The 16,843-nt window shown below is 39.3% G+C and overlaps 1 protein-coding gene across 1 annotated transcript in view; it reads right to left on the bottom strand.

The window, feature by feature from the left end:
• rin2a (Ras and Rab interactor 2a) overlaps window positions 1-16,843 on the bottom strand; it is a 48,318-nt gene that overhangs the window by 4,806 nt on the left and 26,669 nt on the right. Inside the window, exons 5-10 of the mRNA XM_062995584.1 lie at window positions 16,099-16,210; window positions 14,562-14,634; window positions 13,010-13,101; window positions 8,085-9,362; window positions 1,178-1,486; window positions 897-1,028 (exon numbers count right to left, since the gene is read on the bottom strand). Of these exons, the coding sequence (XP_062851654.1) occupies window positions 897-1,028; window positions 1,178-1,486; window positions 8,085-9,362; window positions 13,010-13,101; window positions 14,562-14,634; window positions 16,099-16,210 (1,996 nt within the window). The remainder of the gene's footprint in view (window positions 1-896; window positions 1,029-1,177; window positions 1,487-8,084; window positions 9,363-13,009; window positions 13,102-14,561; window positions 14,635-16,098; window positions 16,211-16,843) is intronic.

Genomic DNA, 16,843 nt, shown 5'->3' with positions numbered 1-16,843 from the left:
CATTGTAGTTCTACAATTACTGACTGTAGTCCATCTGTTTCTCTACATGCTTTGTTAGGCCCCTTTCATGCTGTTCTTCATTGGTCAGGACTCTCCCAGGGCCACTACAGAGCAGGTATAATTTGGGTGGTGGGTCATTTTTAGCACTGCAGTGACACTGACATGGTGGTAGTGTGTTAGTGTTTGTTGTGCTGGTATGAGTGGCTCAGACAGAGCAATGCTGATGGAGTTTTTAAACACCTCACCGTCACTGCTGGACTCAGAATAGTCCACCAACCAAAAAAATATCCAGCCAACAGCGCCCCGTGGGCAGCATCCTGTGACCACTGATGAAGGTCTGGAAGATGACCAACTCAAACAGCAGCAATAGATGAGCGATCGTCTCTGACTTTACATCTACAAAGTGGACCAACTAGGTAGGAGTGTTTAATAGAGTGGACAGTGAGTGTGTCTGATCCACTCATACTAACACACCACCACCATGTCAGTGTCACTGCAGTGCTGATAATGATCCACCACCTAAATAATACCCGCTCTGTAGTGGTCCTGACCATTGAAGAACTACAGTCAGTAATTGTAGAACTACAAAGTGCTTCTATATGGTAAGTGGAGCTGATAAAATGGACAGTGAGTATAGAAACAAGGAGGTGGTTTTAATGTTATGGCTGATCAGTGTATATCAATAAAGAACATTTCATTTCTGGCCGGAGTCTTGTGAGAGATTTCAGAATTGAAGAACTGGCAATAATAAAATTCTAAGAAATAATCAGGCCTAAGAGTGTTTAAGATTTTTTGTAACTAACCTATATCCTGGGTATTACATATGTCAGTACATAGTGTAAAGTGTTAGGGTAGAGCACAAAGCAGCTACTTGAGATGAATTAGAGGTAATATACCTTCTCCATGCAGAAGTGAGGGATCCAGTAACTCCATCATGTACTCAATCTCTGTGTCCAGCTGAGGCATGTTACATTGAGCCAACACATATGTCAACATAGGCAAGAAATCATCTGCCCCATATTTTCTTCCTAAAATTAAATGCGCGCACACACACACAAAAACATAAGACTTAGCATGTTTTAGAATGTATTACTAATGTTTGGTCATATCAGAAAAACACTATAAAAATGAAATCCCACACACTGTGGGTTCATTATTGTTTTTGAAGCACCACTACCTGAATTATTTTCCATGATGGTGTAGATGAGCTTGCAGACACGAAGCAGGAGTGACACTTTCTTCTCCGGTGAGTACATTTTGCTCATATTGTGGAACTTGTGACGGATCTTCTCTATGGACACAGAGTCTGGTGGTATGGCTTCGTCCACACCCATTTCTTGTGGTCGCTTTGTTTTGGCCAGAGCCAGGTTCTCTTTCAGCTGCTGCAGGATTCCACTCTTCACCTGGAAGTCGTGCAAAGCTGTCTCCACCACAGACTTCAAAGGTTTCAGGATACACTTGTGCATGGCTTTCTCCAGTACTCGGTCTGAGAGGGAGGAATATGAAGCTGGTTAGAACTGCCCACAATCACATTCAGATTTAAACAAAGTGAGGATAAACAGCTACAGGATAATTCCATGTTTAAGCTTAGCCACCTACAAAAATACAATAGATTAAAGGAAAAGCACTTTTCTAACTAAAGGTCTAAATAAAACTTTGTTCTAGTCACTGTTGTTCAGCTTTTACATTTAACTGAGATTAAAAATGCATTTTTCTTTTATGAAAAAGACATTTTTATGTATTATACTATATTTTACTCGATTAATACATACATGTTTGATAAGGAACAGCCAATTGTCAACCTAAACAATAACCCAGAATATTGCTAAAATGCTTGTGGAATTTATCGTATACATTTGCTTTTTGGTATGTGTGCTTTGTCTTGGTATTTTTTCATCTTTTACATTAGCAGATGCTTTTATCCAAATATTTAATGTTAAGAGTGTTGTTGTTACTACAGTGGTACAGTGGTAGCCTAGAGGGTAGCGCTTTCAACTGAAAGATTGGTGGTCTGCTCCAGGGGCGCCGTACGATGGCTGACCCTGCGCTTTGACCCCAGCTTCCAAACAAGCTGGGATATGCGAAGAAAGAATTTCACTGTACTGTACACCTATATATGTAAATATGACAAATAAAGTATATCTTCAAAAGTATATCTACTATGTTGGTACACAATTTACAAGAACATGTTATAGAATACATAACATGGTGGATTAAAATGTATATAATTTAATTATGGTAATTATTTTGTGTGGTGATTATGATTTAATTATGTTAGGCTAGATATATTGTTATAGGCTAGATACATTGGTATATTAGTAATGCTAGCACAGTGCTACTGACAAATGTCGGTATAGTAGCACTATTTAAATGGTACAAAAATCATTGGTCCTATTACATTAGTGCATGTATACTTGGTTATTGCTGAACTTTGATTTATTGTGTTTGTCAGTCATTTCTATACTTACAAACATCATGTACCTGTAATATCTATCTATATGTCTGTCTGTCTGTCTGTCTGTCCACAGTTTTTATAAAAGTCACATGATGCACAGTGTCTCTGCGATGCTTAGTGTGTGTAAGTTCGAATGTCAAATCCAAAAGGCTGAAACTGAATTACTTCCATGCCTAGTGAAGTTATACATTCAAAATCCCACACATTGAAATGAAATCGGTACAGTAAGTCAGCGGAATGATTAGATCTGGCTCTATATGCATATAAGCAGACTTTCCACATAACGTTGTTATGCATGAAAGTGCTGTTAAAAGTGTTAGAAACAGAAATGACTGAATACACAGAATAACTCCCACATAACTGTTATTACATTTCCTCTTCAGAAAGTGAAATGCCTTCACTCAGTATTTCCACAGCTGGTTATCCATACAATTTAAATAACAGCTTAGCCCTAAAAAAAGGTTTCAAGAAACAAGACTGCTCTTGTGACACATTTGTGCAAACCTGCTCAAAGCTCATGACTAAACTGCATATGAGAGTATTTATGAGCTAGAAATAAAACCATACAGTCAGAGCAGCAAAATTTAATGTCCAACTCTGCATACTCAGGTGGTTAATACTGCTGACTGTGAAACTTAACATGCTAGCGTCAGCATAAGAGGAAGTAATTTCTTCTTCTTCCAAAGCATTCTGCCTAAGGCTTATGAGCTCTATTGGCTAATTACTTCTGCTGGCTGATTCTCCTTTGGCTTCTTTCTTTCTGACTGCTTCCCCATTATACAGAGAACAATGTGATGTCATTTCTTGCTAATACATGTCTAAAGTACACTAGGAACTAGTTGTTTTATAACAGCTCAAGACTTGTGTTAGTAGTAAATAAATAAAAATAAGTATGAGTTAATAAGGAAGTAAATATTATAAAATGTTTAATCTATTGCAGGGAATCTTTATCTTTTCACCCTAATCACAATCAACAGAATCTATAGTTTGTCGTCACTCATCCTTCATGAATTAGTTAGGTGCTCGCTCTCCCTTTTAGTTATGCTGTAATAATTAGGGGTCCGGAGTCTAATGCTACTCTCTGCAGAACTGATATTTTACTCTTAACGATTTCACATTTTAACTACATCTTCTGTTGTTTTACCCCGAGGTGGTTCTGACGGAAACCTGTTTATCCACCTGAGGTTGTCGAGACAATGCTGCTCCTGCTAGATTTGACGGGACCCTGGCATGTTTGCACCAAAAAAAAAAAATCACAAACCTGACTGAATAATAAAGAACTACAATTACTTATCATTTTTTATTTATTTTTCTAATTATAATTTTTCATTTAATTTAATTTTGTTAAATTGGCATGGGCATACAGTGTGGAGGCATCAGACTGTGACTGAACTGTCTGTGACTGGACTGACATTTTGCTAGAACTCTGAAGGTTAGAATTGGAAAGCTAGAAATTAAACTTTATATTAAACCTTTTCTCTAGTACATGAAAACACACGTCTGTATAATGGCCTAATATTATAATGGATACAGCACTTTACTAAAATGAAGCTATTAAAATGAATTCTTTAAAAGCCTCCTTTACACTGCTATGTACTGGTTAGTGTGTAAGTGGGCCTTTGTCTTACAAGAACAGCTAAAGACCATAAGTTGGAGAACAAGAGGACACACAGTTCACAGGAAATAACACAGATTAGGAGAGTCATAAATCAAGGACAGCCAAAGTCTGAAGTACTGTCCAATGCGTGCAAACTTTTGCCACAACAGCCCTTCCTCCCACCTCGCTTCAGAATTCAGCAGGAAAACAAGTCACAGGCTAAAAGAGAAGAGAAGTGAATCCACTGCCACCTCCCACACAGCAAACACACAGCATACCATCGTAATGAAATATGACCACAGGTTGCGTCACTCTCCAACACAATGACAGAAAGAAAAAAGTCAAATTTATTGTTTGATTGCTTTTTCAGTTCCTTATCTCTTAAAATGACTCTTTTTTACCACTAACCTAGTCTCAAGTTTAGGTTCTACATACAGGAAGCACTATAAACAGTTTGAGGAAAACAGGAGACAGTATTATAAATCAGCCTTGAACATGTAAACAGTATGAAGGGAAGGAAACATCCTCTACTGTTATCAACAAGAAGTGAATTAAATACACAAACACTATTGCTCTCTCTTCCAGTTTAAAAAGAGTAGACCTTAACGTGGAGAAAGCGTTATCTGTGCTGTTACCAGTTAACACTGAAAAGCCTAGGTGATTAGACTGCACTTGTGTAACAGGGATGTTACAGTTCCCCCAAATAAAGATGAACCATTTAATTCATCATCCAGGCATTACAAGCATTGAGGATTGAGTGTCAAATGTAATGCATTATGTTAGCCCATGACCGCTGGGACCAGGGTTCAAACCCCCAGCGGTACTATCTGCTGGTCAGGTATCTACCCTAATAACTGAAGGGTTTCCGAGGCTCCGTGATGAATTGGTGTCCTGTCTGGGTGTGTTTCTGCATTGTGCCTAGTGATTCCGGGAAAGCCGGGCCCACCGTGATCATGACCAAGATAAAGGAGTGGTTAAAACATGTAAATAAAGTCGAATGAAAAAGTCTACTGTTGTTGTCTTACATGTGTTCCACTCCATACCAAAAAAAACTTGGGTGGCTAAGTGGGCACTGTCGCCTCACAACAAGGTCCTGGGTTCGATCCCCAGGTGGGGCGGTCCGGGTCCTTTCTGTGTGGAGTTTGCATGTTCTCCCTGTGTCTGCGTGGGTTTACTCCGGGGGCTCCGGTTTACTCCCACAGTCAAAAGACATGCAAGTAAAGTGAATTGGAGATGCAGAATTGTCCAGGACTGTGTTTGATATAACCTTGTGAACTGAGGAGCATTGTGTAGTGAGTAACAACCGTTCCTGTCATGGATGTAACCAAAGTGTAGAACATGACGTTGAAACTTGGTTCCAATTTAAAACCGAACAGTCTGTACCGAGTACGAACTAAATTTCAGTTCTGCTTATCGGTTACTAAACGCAAGAGCCCTTTATTATTGTAAACAAAGAATACTTATCTGCAAGGACGTATGTAAATATCTGCCAGGACCTGAGTACGTTACTACGCCACACATCTTAAGACAGTAAGCAATATGGACCAAAGTAAATGGTCAAATGTGTGGCTTTACTTTATTAACTGTTGGGTTTTATACATCTTTAACACACCATCTGTTTATGACTTTTTTTATTTGGCAAGCTTGCAGGCAGCTGTGTGTTGTGCACGGAATACAATTTAGTTTCAGCATTTTGTCCCTTTTGCTGTTTGGACAGACTGTGGGTTTTCTCAGAGATTTCAAGAATAATCACAGTTTAATATTAGTTATAGTTCGATACAGTGTATTTACGTTTATTTTAGTCAATATACTTCATGAATGCTAACACTCAAAAGAAAAATGATATTTCTTAATTAAACATTTGACTTTTCGAAACGGGGAACAGGCGGTATTCTGTCGATTTATCCTACCCATCGAGATTTTCCTACCGAGGATGCGCACATCTGTTTCGACTCGTAAAGTGAAACGTGAACATTTTTATGCGTCAATAACATACACCGATCAGCCATAACATTAAAACCACCTCCTTCTTTCTACACTCACTGTCCATTTTATCAGCTCCACTTACCAAATAGAAGCACTTTGTAGTTCTACAATTACTGACTGTAGTCCATCTGTTTCTCTGCATGCTTTGATAGCCCCCTTCCATGCTGTTCTTCAATGGTCAGGACTCTCCCAGGACCACTACAGAGCAGGTATTATTTGGGTGGTGGATCATTCTCAGCACTGCAGTGACACTGACATGGTGGTGGTGTGTTAGTGTGTGTTGTGCTGGTATGAGTGGATCAGACAGCAGCACTGATGAAGTTTTTAAACACCTCACTGTCACTGCTGGACTGAGAATAGTCCACCAACCAAAAATACCCAGCCAACAGCACCCTGTGGGCAGCGTCCTGTGACCACTGATGAAGGTCTAGAAGACGACCAACTCAAACAGCAGCAATAGATGTGTGATCGTCTCTGACTTTAAATCTACAAGGTGGATCAACCAGGTAGGAGTGTCTAATAGGGTGGACAGTGAGTGGACACAGTATTTAAAAAAATAGAGCACTGCTGCTGTGTTTGATCCACTCACACCAGCACAACACACACTAACACACCACCACCATGTCAGTGTCACTGCAGTGCTGAGAATGATCCACCACCCAAATAATACCTGCTCTGTAGTGGTCCTGTGGGGGTCCTGACCATTGAAGAACAGGGTGAAAGCAGGTTAAAAAAAAAGTATGTAGAGAAACAGATGGAGTAACAGTCAGTAAGTGTAGAACTACAAAGTGCTTCTATATGGTAAGTGGAGCTGATAAAATGGACAGTGAGTGTAGAAACAAGGAGGTGGTTTTAATGTTATGGCTGATCAGTGTATAGATCTACTGATATGTGCCACCTCTAGTGTATGATAAGATTCACATCTATCGAGATGTGTTACCTATAGTTCATAATAACATACAGATCTATCAAGATGTGATACCACTAGTTATAATAACATACAGATCTATTGAGATGTGCTACCTATAGTTTATAATAAGACATAGCTATCGAGATGTGCTGCCTGTAGTCTAGTTTTAATAAGAACAAATTTAATGAAACTTACAAATATTTACTATATCTATAAATCTGCACTACAGTAACTGTGATGTCAAAACTTGATATAAACATAACAGTAAGTTTTCTGTATTGTTCCAACACTACTTTTTATGACCTACCTACTCACTCAAAAATGTCTGTCCTAAAAGCTCTAGCAGTGACTGAAGTACAGGACACAAAAGTAAACCTTTATGAGAGCTTAGAGAAGATTGGGTGTTCTTTTATTAAAATTAGGAATAAGTAAACTGGATTGTTCAGATCCTGGTGAACTCAAACCAGGCTTAACCTAAACAAAGAGTCTTTTCACCCCAAACCCACCTCCACCCAAAGAAAATAATGCACTTCTTTGATGACTAGAAGAACTACATTAGTGCAGCTGTCTATAGTCTATTGTTTACGTTGTATTGAAACAACTGATGCCAATAAAAAGTTAAAAGATAATGTCAGAAGTTTGTTTGAACATGAATATACATGCTGACTTTTCAACTATGCCTGCATTGCTAATGTGCCAAAGTCTGTTGGCTAAGAATATCACATTCATCTCTGTTGAGACCTGGTACATGAGCACATACACTCACTAGCAGATGAATCAGATGACACCAGCTAGCACATACATTCCTGACAGATTAATACTTTCTAGCAGGTGCATTTGATAGCACTACTATATACAGCACTGAAGTGCAATGATATTTAATCTGTCCTCAAGCACCTTTACCTACTTTTTAGAAACTGATTAGTGACAGATATTTTCCAACAGGATTGTCTGGTAGATAGCAGAACCTATGCTTTCTGGTAAATTACCCTAACTCCAAAGTATCAAAGCATGCCCACATCATTAAAACACTGTGGTTTATGTCCAGTAGTAATGTTGGGATCCAAAATATCAATATTTGGGTTGATATAGCAGTTTAAAGCCTGATATATTTATGGTCTTAATGTTATTCTTACCAATCTGGTCCTCTGGGATAAGGGACTCGATGGGAGGGTCTAGTTCTGAGCTCTGGAGCAGGTAGGACTTTATTTGAGTCATAAACTGTCGTAGTGTCTGAAGCAGCTCGAGGCCTGATGTATGGCAGTTGCAGTTCTCCTGCATAAAGCTGATGTAGTCCTGTACCAGGCAGCCGAAGTAGGTGTTTTTGTTTTGCGCCTGCTCCATAATCCTCTTGAGTGCTCTCTTCTCAGGTGTCATGAGTGAGTTAAAAACACTACTGACCTTGCGCAAGTGTCCCCTAATTGACCGAGGCAGCACAAACGTTCCAGCGCTGTGCCGCTTCTTGGGCTTAAAAGGCGGCTCCATACCCAGCTCCTGATCGCTTTCCACACCAACACCGTCATCTTCCGCTTCTTCTTCCTCTTCCTCCAGGCTGCTGTCAGCTCTGGTGGGACTGAGAGTAACTGGCATTGTGAAGCTGTGTGAGTAGTCCAGAGAGTCAGAAGAGGAGGTGGAGATGCTAATATCACTGAGCCTTTCTTGACCCGCAGGACTGCCTTCCTCTGTTGAATGTCGGTTCTCCGGGGCAGCATTTCTCTGAGACTGTCTGGCCAGGCTGCGAGACACAGCCTCCTCGATGAAATGGTCATCCATTGCCAAGTGGCTCTCTACATTACAAATGCTGGTTCTATTTTCATGGGAAGATAGCATAGGAATGGGAGAGCTTATCTTTTTGGGGGGTGAGGACGAAGGTGACAAGGAGCCAAACGAGGAACCCAGGCGTCCCAGCAGGCTGCTCCTCTCTGGTGACATTTTAATCCAGCTGACACCGGTCTCAGGCATGCTTTTCTGCTTAATGTTGAGGGGTTGTTTGCGTGAAATGATGCGTGGTGGAGGGGGTCGGGGTGGAGGTGAACGTGAAACACTGTTTTGTCTTATAAGGTTGTTGTTCCTGGTGTTTTCTGCGCTAACAGCACGGCGAAGGACGCTCTGAATACTTGTGCGTGTGTTGCCCTGAGTTTCGGAGCTGTTCGTTTCTCCAGATGTTGCTGATGTGTCAGTTTCTGTAGGAGCTGACTCTGAGCGATGGGTCTGTACAAAAAGAGGATTAATGAAGCCCAGCGCACCGTTAGATGTACAGCACTCTAGCTCGGATGGGGTTCGAGTGCGCGGGACTGGTGGCGGATCATCTATGAGGGATGTTTTCTGGTCCTCCTGCTTCACTTCTGGCTGGGTAGCAGAGCCATCAGACAGGCAGCTCTTTCTCTTCCGACACAACTCAGAGAGCCAGAATTCTACAGAACACAGAGAACATAACATTCATTTAAGTCAAACTAAACAAAAACACATTCAAACTCTAAAAGTTAGCTGCACAAACAGAACAACATCCTGTTGTATACACAGAAGTGCTCAAATAATACCTGAGAAATACATCAAAGTCAAAAGCAGGTAAACACACGAATCATACACAATGAATCAAATGAACAGACTGAACAAACCAGCCAAGCTGGATTATCAAACAAACCAACAGCAGTAATGAAACAACATGAATAAACAGCAACTGTATGTGATAAACTATAACCCACACTTACAGGAATCAAGTAAAACTCCTCGTCTTTTCAGAATGCTTAAGAAAAACATGTAACTCCAACTCGGTGTATGGAAACAGACACACTCACACACACTCACACACACACTGAGTGTTATGAGTCACGCATGCTGTAGATGGTAGGAGGAGTCCTGACACTGAAGCTCTTCCCTCTTTTTGCTCACACATTCATCTTAAAGGACGTCCTTTTTACCTCAGCATTTGTAAAAGCATAGGATTTTCCCCGTTGGTTTCGGTTACTTAATACGGACCCCTGGGCTCTAGATAACACCGGAAGTTTTTAAACTTACACAAGGTTTTATCCATGTTTAATGAGACAGTAATACTTCTAATATACTCATACATTTGCAAAAAATGTGTTCAACACATGAAATAATTTTATATAGTAGTAATATGTTTTGTTTTGTTTGTTTATTAGAATTTTAATGTCATGTTTTACACACTAGTTACATTCATGACAGGAACGGTAGTTACTCATTACACAAGGTTCATCAGTTCACAAGGTTATATCAAACACAGTTTTTGGACAATTTAGTGTCTCCAATTCACCTCACTTGCAAGTCTTTGGACTGTGGGAGGAAACCGGAGCACCCGGAGGAAACCCACGTGGACACGGGGAGAACATGCAAACTCCACACAGGAAGGACCCGGACTGCCCCACCTGGGGATCAAACCAAGGACCTTCTTGCTGTGAGGCGACAGTACTACCCACTTAGCCACCGTGTCACCCCAGTAGTAACATGTAAACTACTGTATTTCACCCTATAATACAATGTCCACACTTGTAGATCAGTCTGTCTGTCTGCCCAGCTTTGTTTTAAAGCTGAGGTCAAGGCACAGTGTCAATATATGTCACACTGGATGAAGGGCCTTGCTAAGGGTCCAGAAGGTCCCTGTCTAGCCAGGATTTAAACCATCAACCTTCGGTTTGACAGAGCCTAAACCACTGAGCTAGCAAGGCATTTCACTCAGTACACACTTACTATACAAGTACAGTATAATATAGACCTAAGCAATAAAGTATTTCTGGGTCACACAGTCTCAAATGACTTTCCAAGAACTAAAGTAAATAAAGTCTGGATGATTTAAAATAAATTTTATGCATAAAATGATTTATAACAATATGATTCATGTAGCTGTTTATTTGCTTTGCACAACAGTATGAAGTATAGAAAGTACAGCTCTTCAGTTGATGTGGTTTTTCTTTACCTCTCTACTTCGAAGATTATGCATACTTCGATTTTGTCTATTTTAACAAATATGTCTTTAAAAGTTTAAAGTTTAAAAGTTAGCATAGTCTGTGCCTTTGTATGGACCAATAAGCAGCTATTAACAAGCCCCTGAAGACCCAAGCAGAAGACAGGATGTTCTGGAGAAACACTAAATACAAGGTTGCCAGGAATGTCAATGAACTTGACAACACTAATATAATATCCAACACCCACACCTTCATCATTTGCCAGCGATTTGTGTTACTTCATCATTCAGAATATGTTTGTATATTTTATGAAAATGGGACCACAAATTAAACTATTAAATGCAGAACTTTAGGTAATTCAGATGGGTATAAGCTGCATATAAATCATTTTAAACAACTAAAAAACCACTTCAATAAACAGTGTTTCCTTCACAACTGGTTTATATTGTTTGTTTAAGCTATGAGTCTGACAGGTTGTATCTTGTCAGTTCCTCGGAAGTGTGTATTTCAAACACCTGAGTATACAATCACACAATGTATTTCACTCCCATTTCTTATTCTTTGCCAAAACACTGTCAAAGTAAAGAGATCACGAATTTCAATTAAAACAACATCAAGTCAAAAAAGCAATAATAACGTGCTAAGTGTGTTTTTTAGTCTTTTTTCCCCCCTTCACATCTGTCCTCAGTTCCCCTGAATTTTCCCAGGCACAAAACTGAGCCAGATGGAAATCTAATCGGCACCACCTAAAGCCTGAATTTCCCTACAGTCTCTAGGCGGGGCAAATTTTGGAAGTGGTCCCGGTATGAGAGATTCCACATTCTGCCCCATTGTGAGCTGTAATACTGTTGGATTCTGCAATTGATTGCACGGCACTGCAAGCAATAAACCCATTGCTTCCAACATTAGCCTGTATGTTCCACATACCTTAGTACAGTGTGCCTTCTTACTAACACTTTGTTCCTTTTCTGTAACTTGATCATTCTTTACAAAATACCACATTAAAGCTTACTTAAATGAGCAAAGGTACTCAGTCAAACAATAAACAGAGTGTGGGTCTAAACAAAGGGTTCTTCAGATGCAAAATAAAGGAATTCAGATTTGCCTTCTGCTGTACTGACTGCAGACACCACATAAAACACACAAGCATAATCATACACGTCAAGTGAAGTGTTATATTGCACTGGCTGTTATATTACACTGTCTTTTTCTAACAAACTGATTACTGTGTGAAAGCCCACAGCTATAACTAACAAACACGTCTTAGACAAGCTCAAGCAAGTGACTTCACCCATATTAGTTGTACGTCTGACGTTCTGAGTCATGCTGACGTTTAAAAACCTGGCCACATAACTTGCATTTAGCTGCATACAGAGTAAAACAGAATGCCACTCTCTCCATTTGGTACAGGATTTATTTGGTTCATTTTCATGGCTCGGGAACTTGGAAAAGTTTCTTATATTCAAAAGAATTAAAAAAGGAAATTCTTAAATCTGGACGATCAATCTTTCGCATGTTCATTAAAAACACAGTTTAAAATCTAAGATTATTCAAAAGCACAATAACCACCCTGTGGAGAAATGTAACAAAATAAGGAGTATATGCAGGGTCAGTTTGAGAATGTTTAGCCAGGGCTGAATTTGAAGTGAATAAATGTTTGCCCCTCCCAAGTATAAACCGAATTCAAACAATCCTATTGAAGGGGATTTACTCTTACATTAAGTTCTGAGTTTGAAATATTTTACAAAAAATAATGGAAAATGTAAAGAAAACACAAGAAATAAGAAGACATGATGAAAAAAAGTGCTAACACTGGCTGTGTGAACAACCTAATATTCAAAATCCAAGAGTAAAACATCTTAACCAGCAAATCCTTTCAAGATACCATTCTACACTTGCCCCCAAGCATTGTTCAACCCTAAAGTTTTTTAGGGCCAATAAAACGCAAGGCAAGAAAAAAACGGGGGTGGGCAATAGAGCACCACACTTCAAATGTATGATGTTATGTATAAATATAATTTGAAATATTAAATTACCACAACATATATCAGCCCTACTTGGGACTGTTTTAGAATCATATGTGACTGAGCAGTACATGAAAAGTACAAGTACATCATAAACTACAAGCTACTTACTTGTTCCCAGCTTGGCCAACTCTTCTAAATCAAAGGTACTCTTTGCAGTAGAGATCGCCTCAGGAAGCTTTAATGTGAAAGGAAGAACATCCCTACCAAAAAAAGATCAAATTAAAAAGAGATAAGGGCATGAAGTACTACACTTATTTATTTATATGTTAAAAACTGAGAAATATATAAAGACAACAAGACAGAGAAAGATCTGTTGCTCCCAAGTGTATAACTGAGCATGTGCATAAGCTGACAAACAGTGCCTTGTGTTTGTTCACTGCGTGGCATTTACAATAAAGCAAGGCTTGGCAAAGGCTAGTTTATGCAGAACTGCATCACAGAGTATAATAGGGTTTCATGGTACATAAAATTATGAGGCAAGCTAATGCAAACAGGTCACCAATATGCATCGCTTGCTGTGTTCAGGGCTTTGGGGGTGGGGTGTACTGCCCCTACCCTCCTGTGTTGAAATTCTCTTTACTAACACCAAATGGGGGAAAGTATGTAAACACCCAAACATAAAATTTAATGGACAGTATAAAGTTTGTCTGCCATTTGTTGCCAACAACTTTTACAGTTTGGAAAGCTGTCCACAATTTTTTTTTAAGAATTAAGATGTCATTTGGCATTAAGGCCAGGGTTTACTCAAGTTATTCCACATTAAACCATTCTTTATATCTCTCACTGTAATGGGGCATTTTCATGCTGGAACAGAAAATAGCCATCTTTAAACTTTTGCCACAATGTTGGAAGCTCACAATTCCTAACAATGGACTTGTATGCTATATAATGACAAGTTATTGATTGATTGATTGAGTACTTTATTAATCCCCGAAGGGAAATTGTGGTCTAATAATATCTTAATTATTATTATCTTTTACTAAAAATGTAAATGTTACAGTTGGTACAATGTATTCAGACAGGTGAGGCGCTCCTGGTATTCACCCAGATTTGCTTTAAAATGCAAAATGAAGATTAACTGATTACATCAGAGAATGTGTTTCCACTGCTTTAGATTTCAATGGGGAAGTACTTTACACCAGTTGATTTGGAACTTGCCATTATGAAGGTTAATCTTGGGCTTGTGTGTGACTGCTCAGCCATGGACACGTCATCTATCAAGCTCATAACAAAATGCTCTTGTGCTGACACACTATGTTATAATGGGTGTTACAGCCAATAAGAGATGATTTGTATACAATATGTGCATTCAGTAGTCCCATTATGCAAGATTGTTTCTAATGCTTTATGGCTGAGTTTTCAATGCACCCAATCATTTCCACTTTAAAACAGTTAAAGACAGCAGCTTCAGCAGAACTGACATCTGACATGGTGAAAAGGTGTCATCATACGACAGAGCCATACTTATCCTGCAGGGTTAATAATTATTAGAAATACAAAACCTTTAAAAATCAACTATAATAATTAATACCAAGGTGCAAAGTGCATTCACAAGACACTACACACTTTTCTAGTTCCTCAGTCACAAAGAAATGACAGCCAGGCTACATTAAATCAGAATTTAACAATAACGATAATAATAAAATTAAGATCCTCTTACCTGCTTATGCAGCAGAAAGCCACCAGCCGAAAGAGGTCCGAGAAGCTGATCCCTGAGCCCTCCAGTGAAAATGCTGTGATACACAAACAAGTATCTTAAACACCAGCAGCAGTACTAATGCACAGCAAAGCTATAAATGTTTAAATGCTGTACATTCCAGACTAAAAATCCACATAAGCACAATTCTCTTCCAATGTGGGGAGGAAATGAGACGAAAAGAAAGACAGAGAGAGAGAGAGAGAGAATTAAACTGGGTTAATGCAAAACAGATGTGTTAACTGGCAGAAAGTCATTTTGGGAACGTCATTATCCCTGTTGTTTTGGATTGTGACTATCAATAAGAGAACAAATCATAGGGTATTCATATTTATTTCCATTATGTATGATTGTTTTTGCGAATACATAAAACTCATGCAGTGTGACTGTATGTAACACAGTGTCACAGCTAGAAACGTGGCTGTGGTGTGACATAGCCCCGGGGTTCTGGGGACTTTGGTTTGAGCTTCGCCCGGATCAGTTTATGAGTAACTTTTCCAGTGCTCACATGAATGACTTCAATCTACGAAAATATGCAGAAAGTGAATTTGCTGCTCTATATTGTATAGGTTAGTAAGTGAACAGGTACATATGTGGTGCCCTGAGATGAATTACAGTCCAGCCCAGAGTGTTTGCCCTGTGCTAAATGCATGTGCAAAACATGTGTACAAAGAAAACACTGGATGAAGGACTTTCTTTTTTGAGGATGTCAAGCTTACTTGACTATAGACAGTGGGTGTGTTTGAAAACCTAGTTAGCTCTCTACATAGAGAGCATTTTACGTCATCCTACGCGTGCTCCCAAGAAGTAGGCTGTTCGAAATCCCAGATGCCTTAACATGCTGTCTAATAAGTCACCTTAAATCTGAACGGTATTTTGACAGAATAACGAGGGAACAACGATGCTGCCTTAATGATGAAGGCAATCCCAGCATTCTGTGCGGCACAACTTTTCTCACAGAAAAAAAATATGGCAAACGGTGTGAAAACAGAGTTATTTTTAAACGTAAATAAATTATTATTGATTTTTAATTTGTATAAACTTGCACAAGTCATTTATTTGCAAATTCGAAAATTCAAAAAAAAATTCGGTACACGGAGGGAGACGTTAATTAGCGTGTTGTGCCACCCTATCCCATTGGTTTGAATGGCATGAGGCTAACTGCATTAGCTTAGTAAGCAAAAAATGATGGAATCGCTGTCTAAGAAGTGCGTTCGAATAATCTGCTCCATAAGTCAATGACTTATTAGTATCCTCTCTACTTATGTAGGCAGTAAGACAGCAAGGCAGCTCACTAGGTTTTTGAACAGATCTAATTCATAGCTGTGTTTTGGTGGCTCTTTAATTACCATTATCTGATCAACCTTAAGTTTCCATTTCCTCTTACATACATTGTGGCAACAATTTGGGGAAGGTCATTTTCTCTTTCTATTACCAAGCAGGCACAGAGAAGTAAAAAAATGGAAATGGTCACAGTTCTTTGGTATTGTGTGGTACTTACTGTACTGGCTCTCTATGACTGGGAAGTCCCTCATGGTTATTGGATCAGTGTCATCCATGCGCAAAGAAATCACCTTCTTCTGCAAGTTAACTGACTTTCTTACCAGGAAGGTCTGTTATAAAGATATTTAGAAATTAGACACAAATTACGATACTACAAACACAGCATTACACATTTTGCAAAAGGAAGTATGTACACCGATCAGCCATAACATTAAACCACCTCCTTTGTTTCTACACTCACGGTCCATTTTATTAGCTCCATTTACCATATAGAAGCACTTTGTAGTTCCACAATTACTGACTGTAGTCCATCTGTTTTTCTGCATGCTTTGTTAGCCCCCTTTCACTCTGTTCCTCAATTATCAGGGCCCCCACAGGACCACCACAGAGCAGGTATTATTTAGGTGGTGGATCATTCTCAGCACTGCAGTGACACTGACATGGTGCTGATGTGTTAGTGTGTGTTGTGCTGGTATGAGTGGATAGGACACAGCAGTGCTGCTGGAGTTTTTAAATACTATGTGCACTCACTGTCCACTCTATTAGACACTCCTACCTAGTTGGTCCACCTTGTAGAAGTAAAATGAGAGAGACGATCGCTCATCTATTGCTGCTGTCCGAGTTGGTCATCTTTGTGATCTTCATCAGGGCGCTGTTGGCTGGATATATTTTTGGTTGGTGGACTATTCTCAGTCCAGCAGTGACAGTGATGTGTTTAAAAACTCCAACCTCGTTATCTGTAT

Source organism: Trichomycterus rosablanca, chromosome 5 (genome assembly GCF_030014385.1).
Source record: "Trichomycterus rosablanca isolate fTriRos1 chromosome 5, fTriRos1.hap1, whole genome shotgun sequence".
Lineage (NCBI taxonomy): Eukaryota > Metazoa > Chordata > Actinopteri > Siluriformes > Trichomycteridae > Trichomycterus > Trichomycterus rosablanca.
Note: the sequence above shows the minus strand (reverse complement) of the source record. Positions and strands in the feature narration are given on the sequence as shown.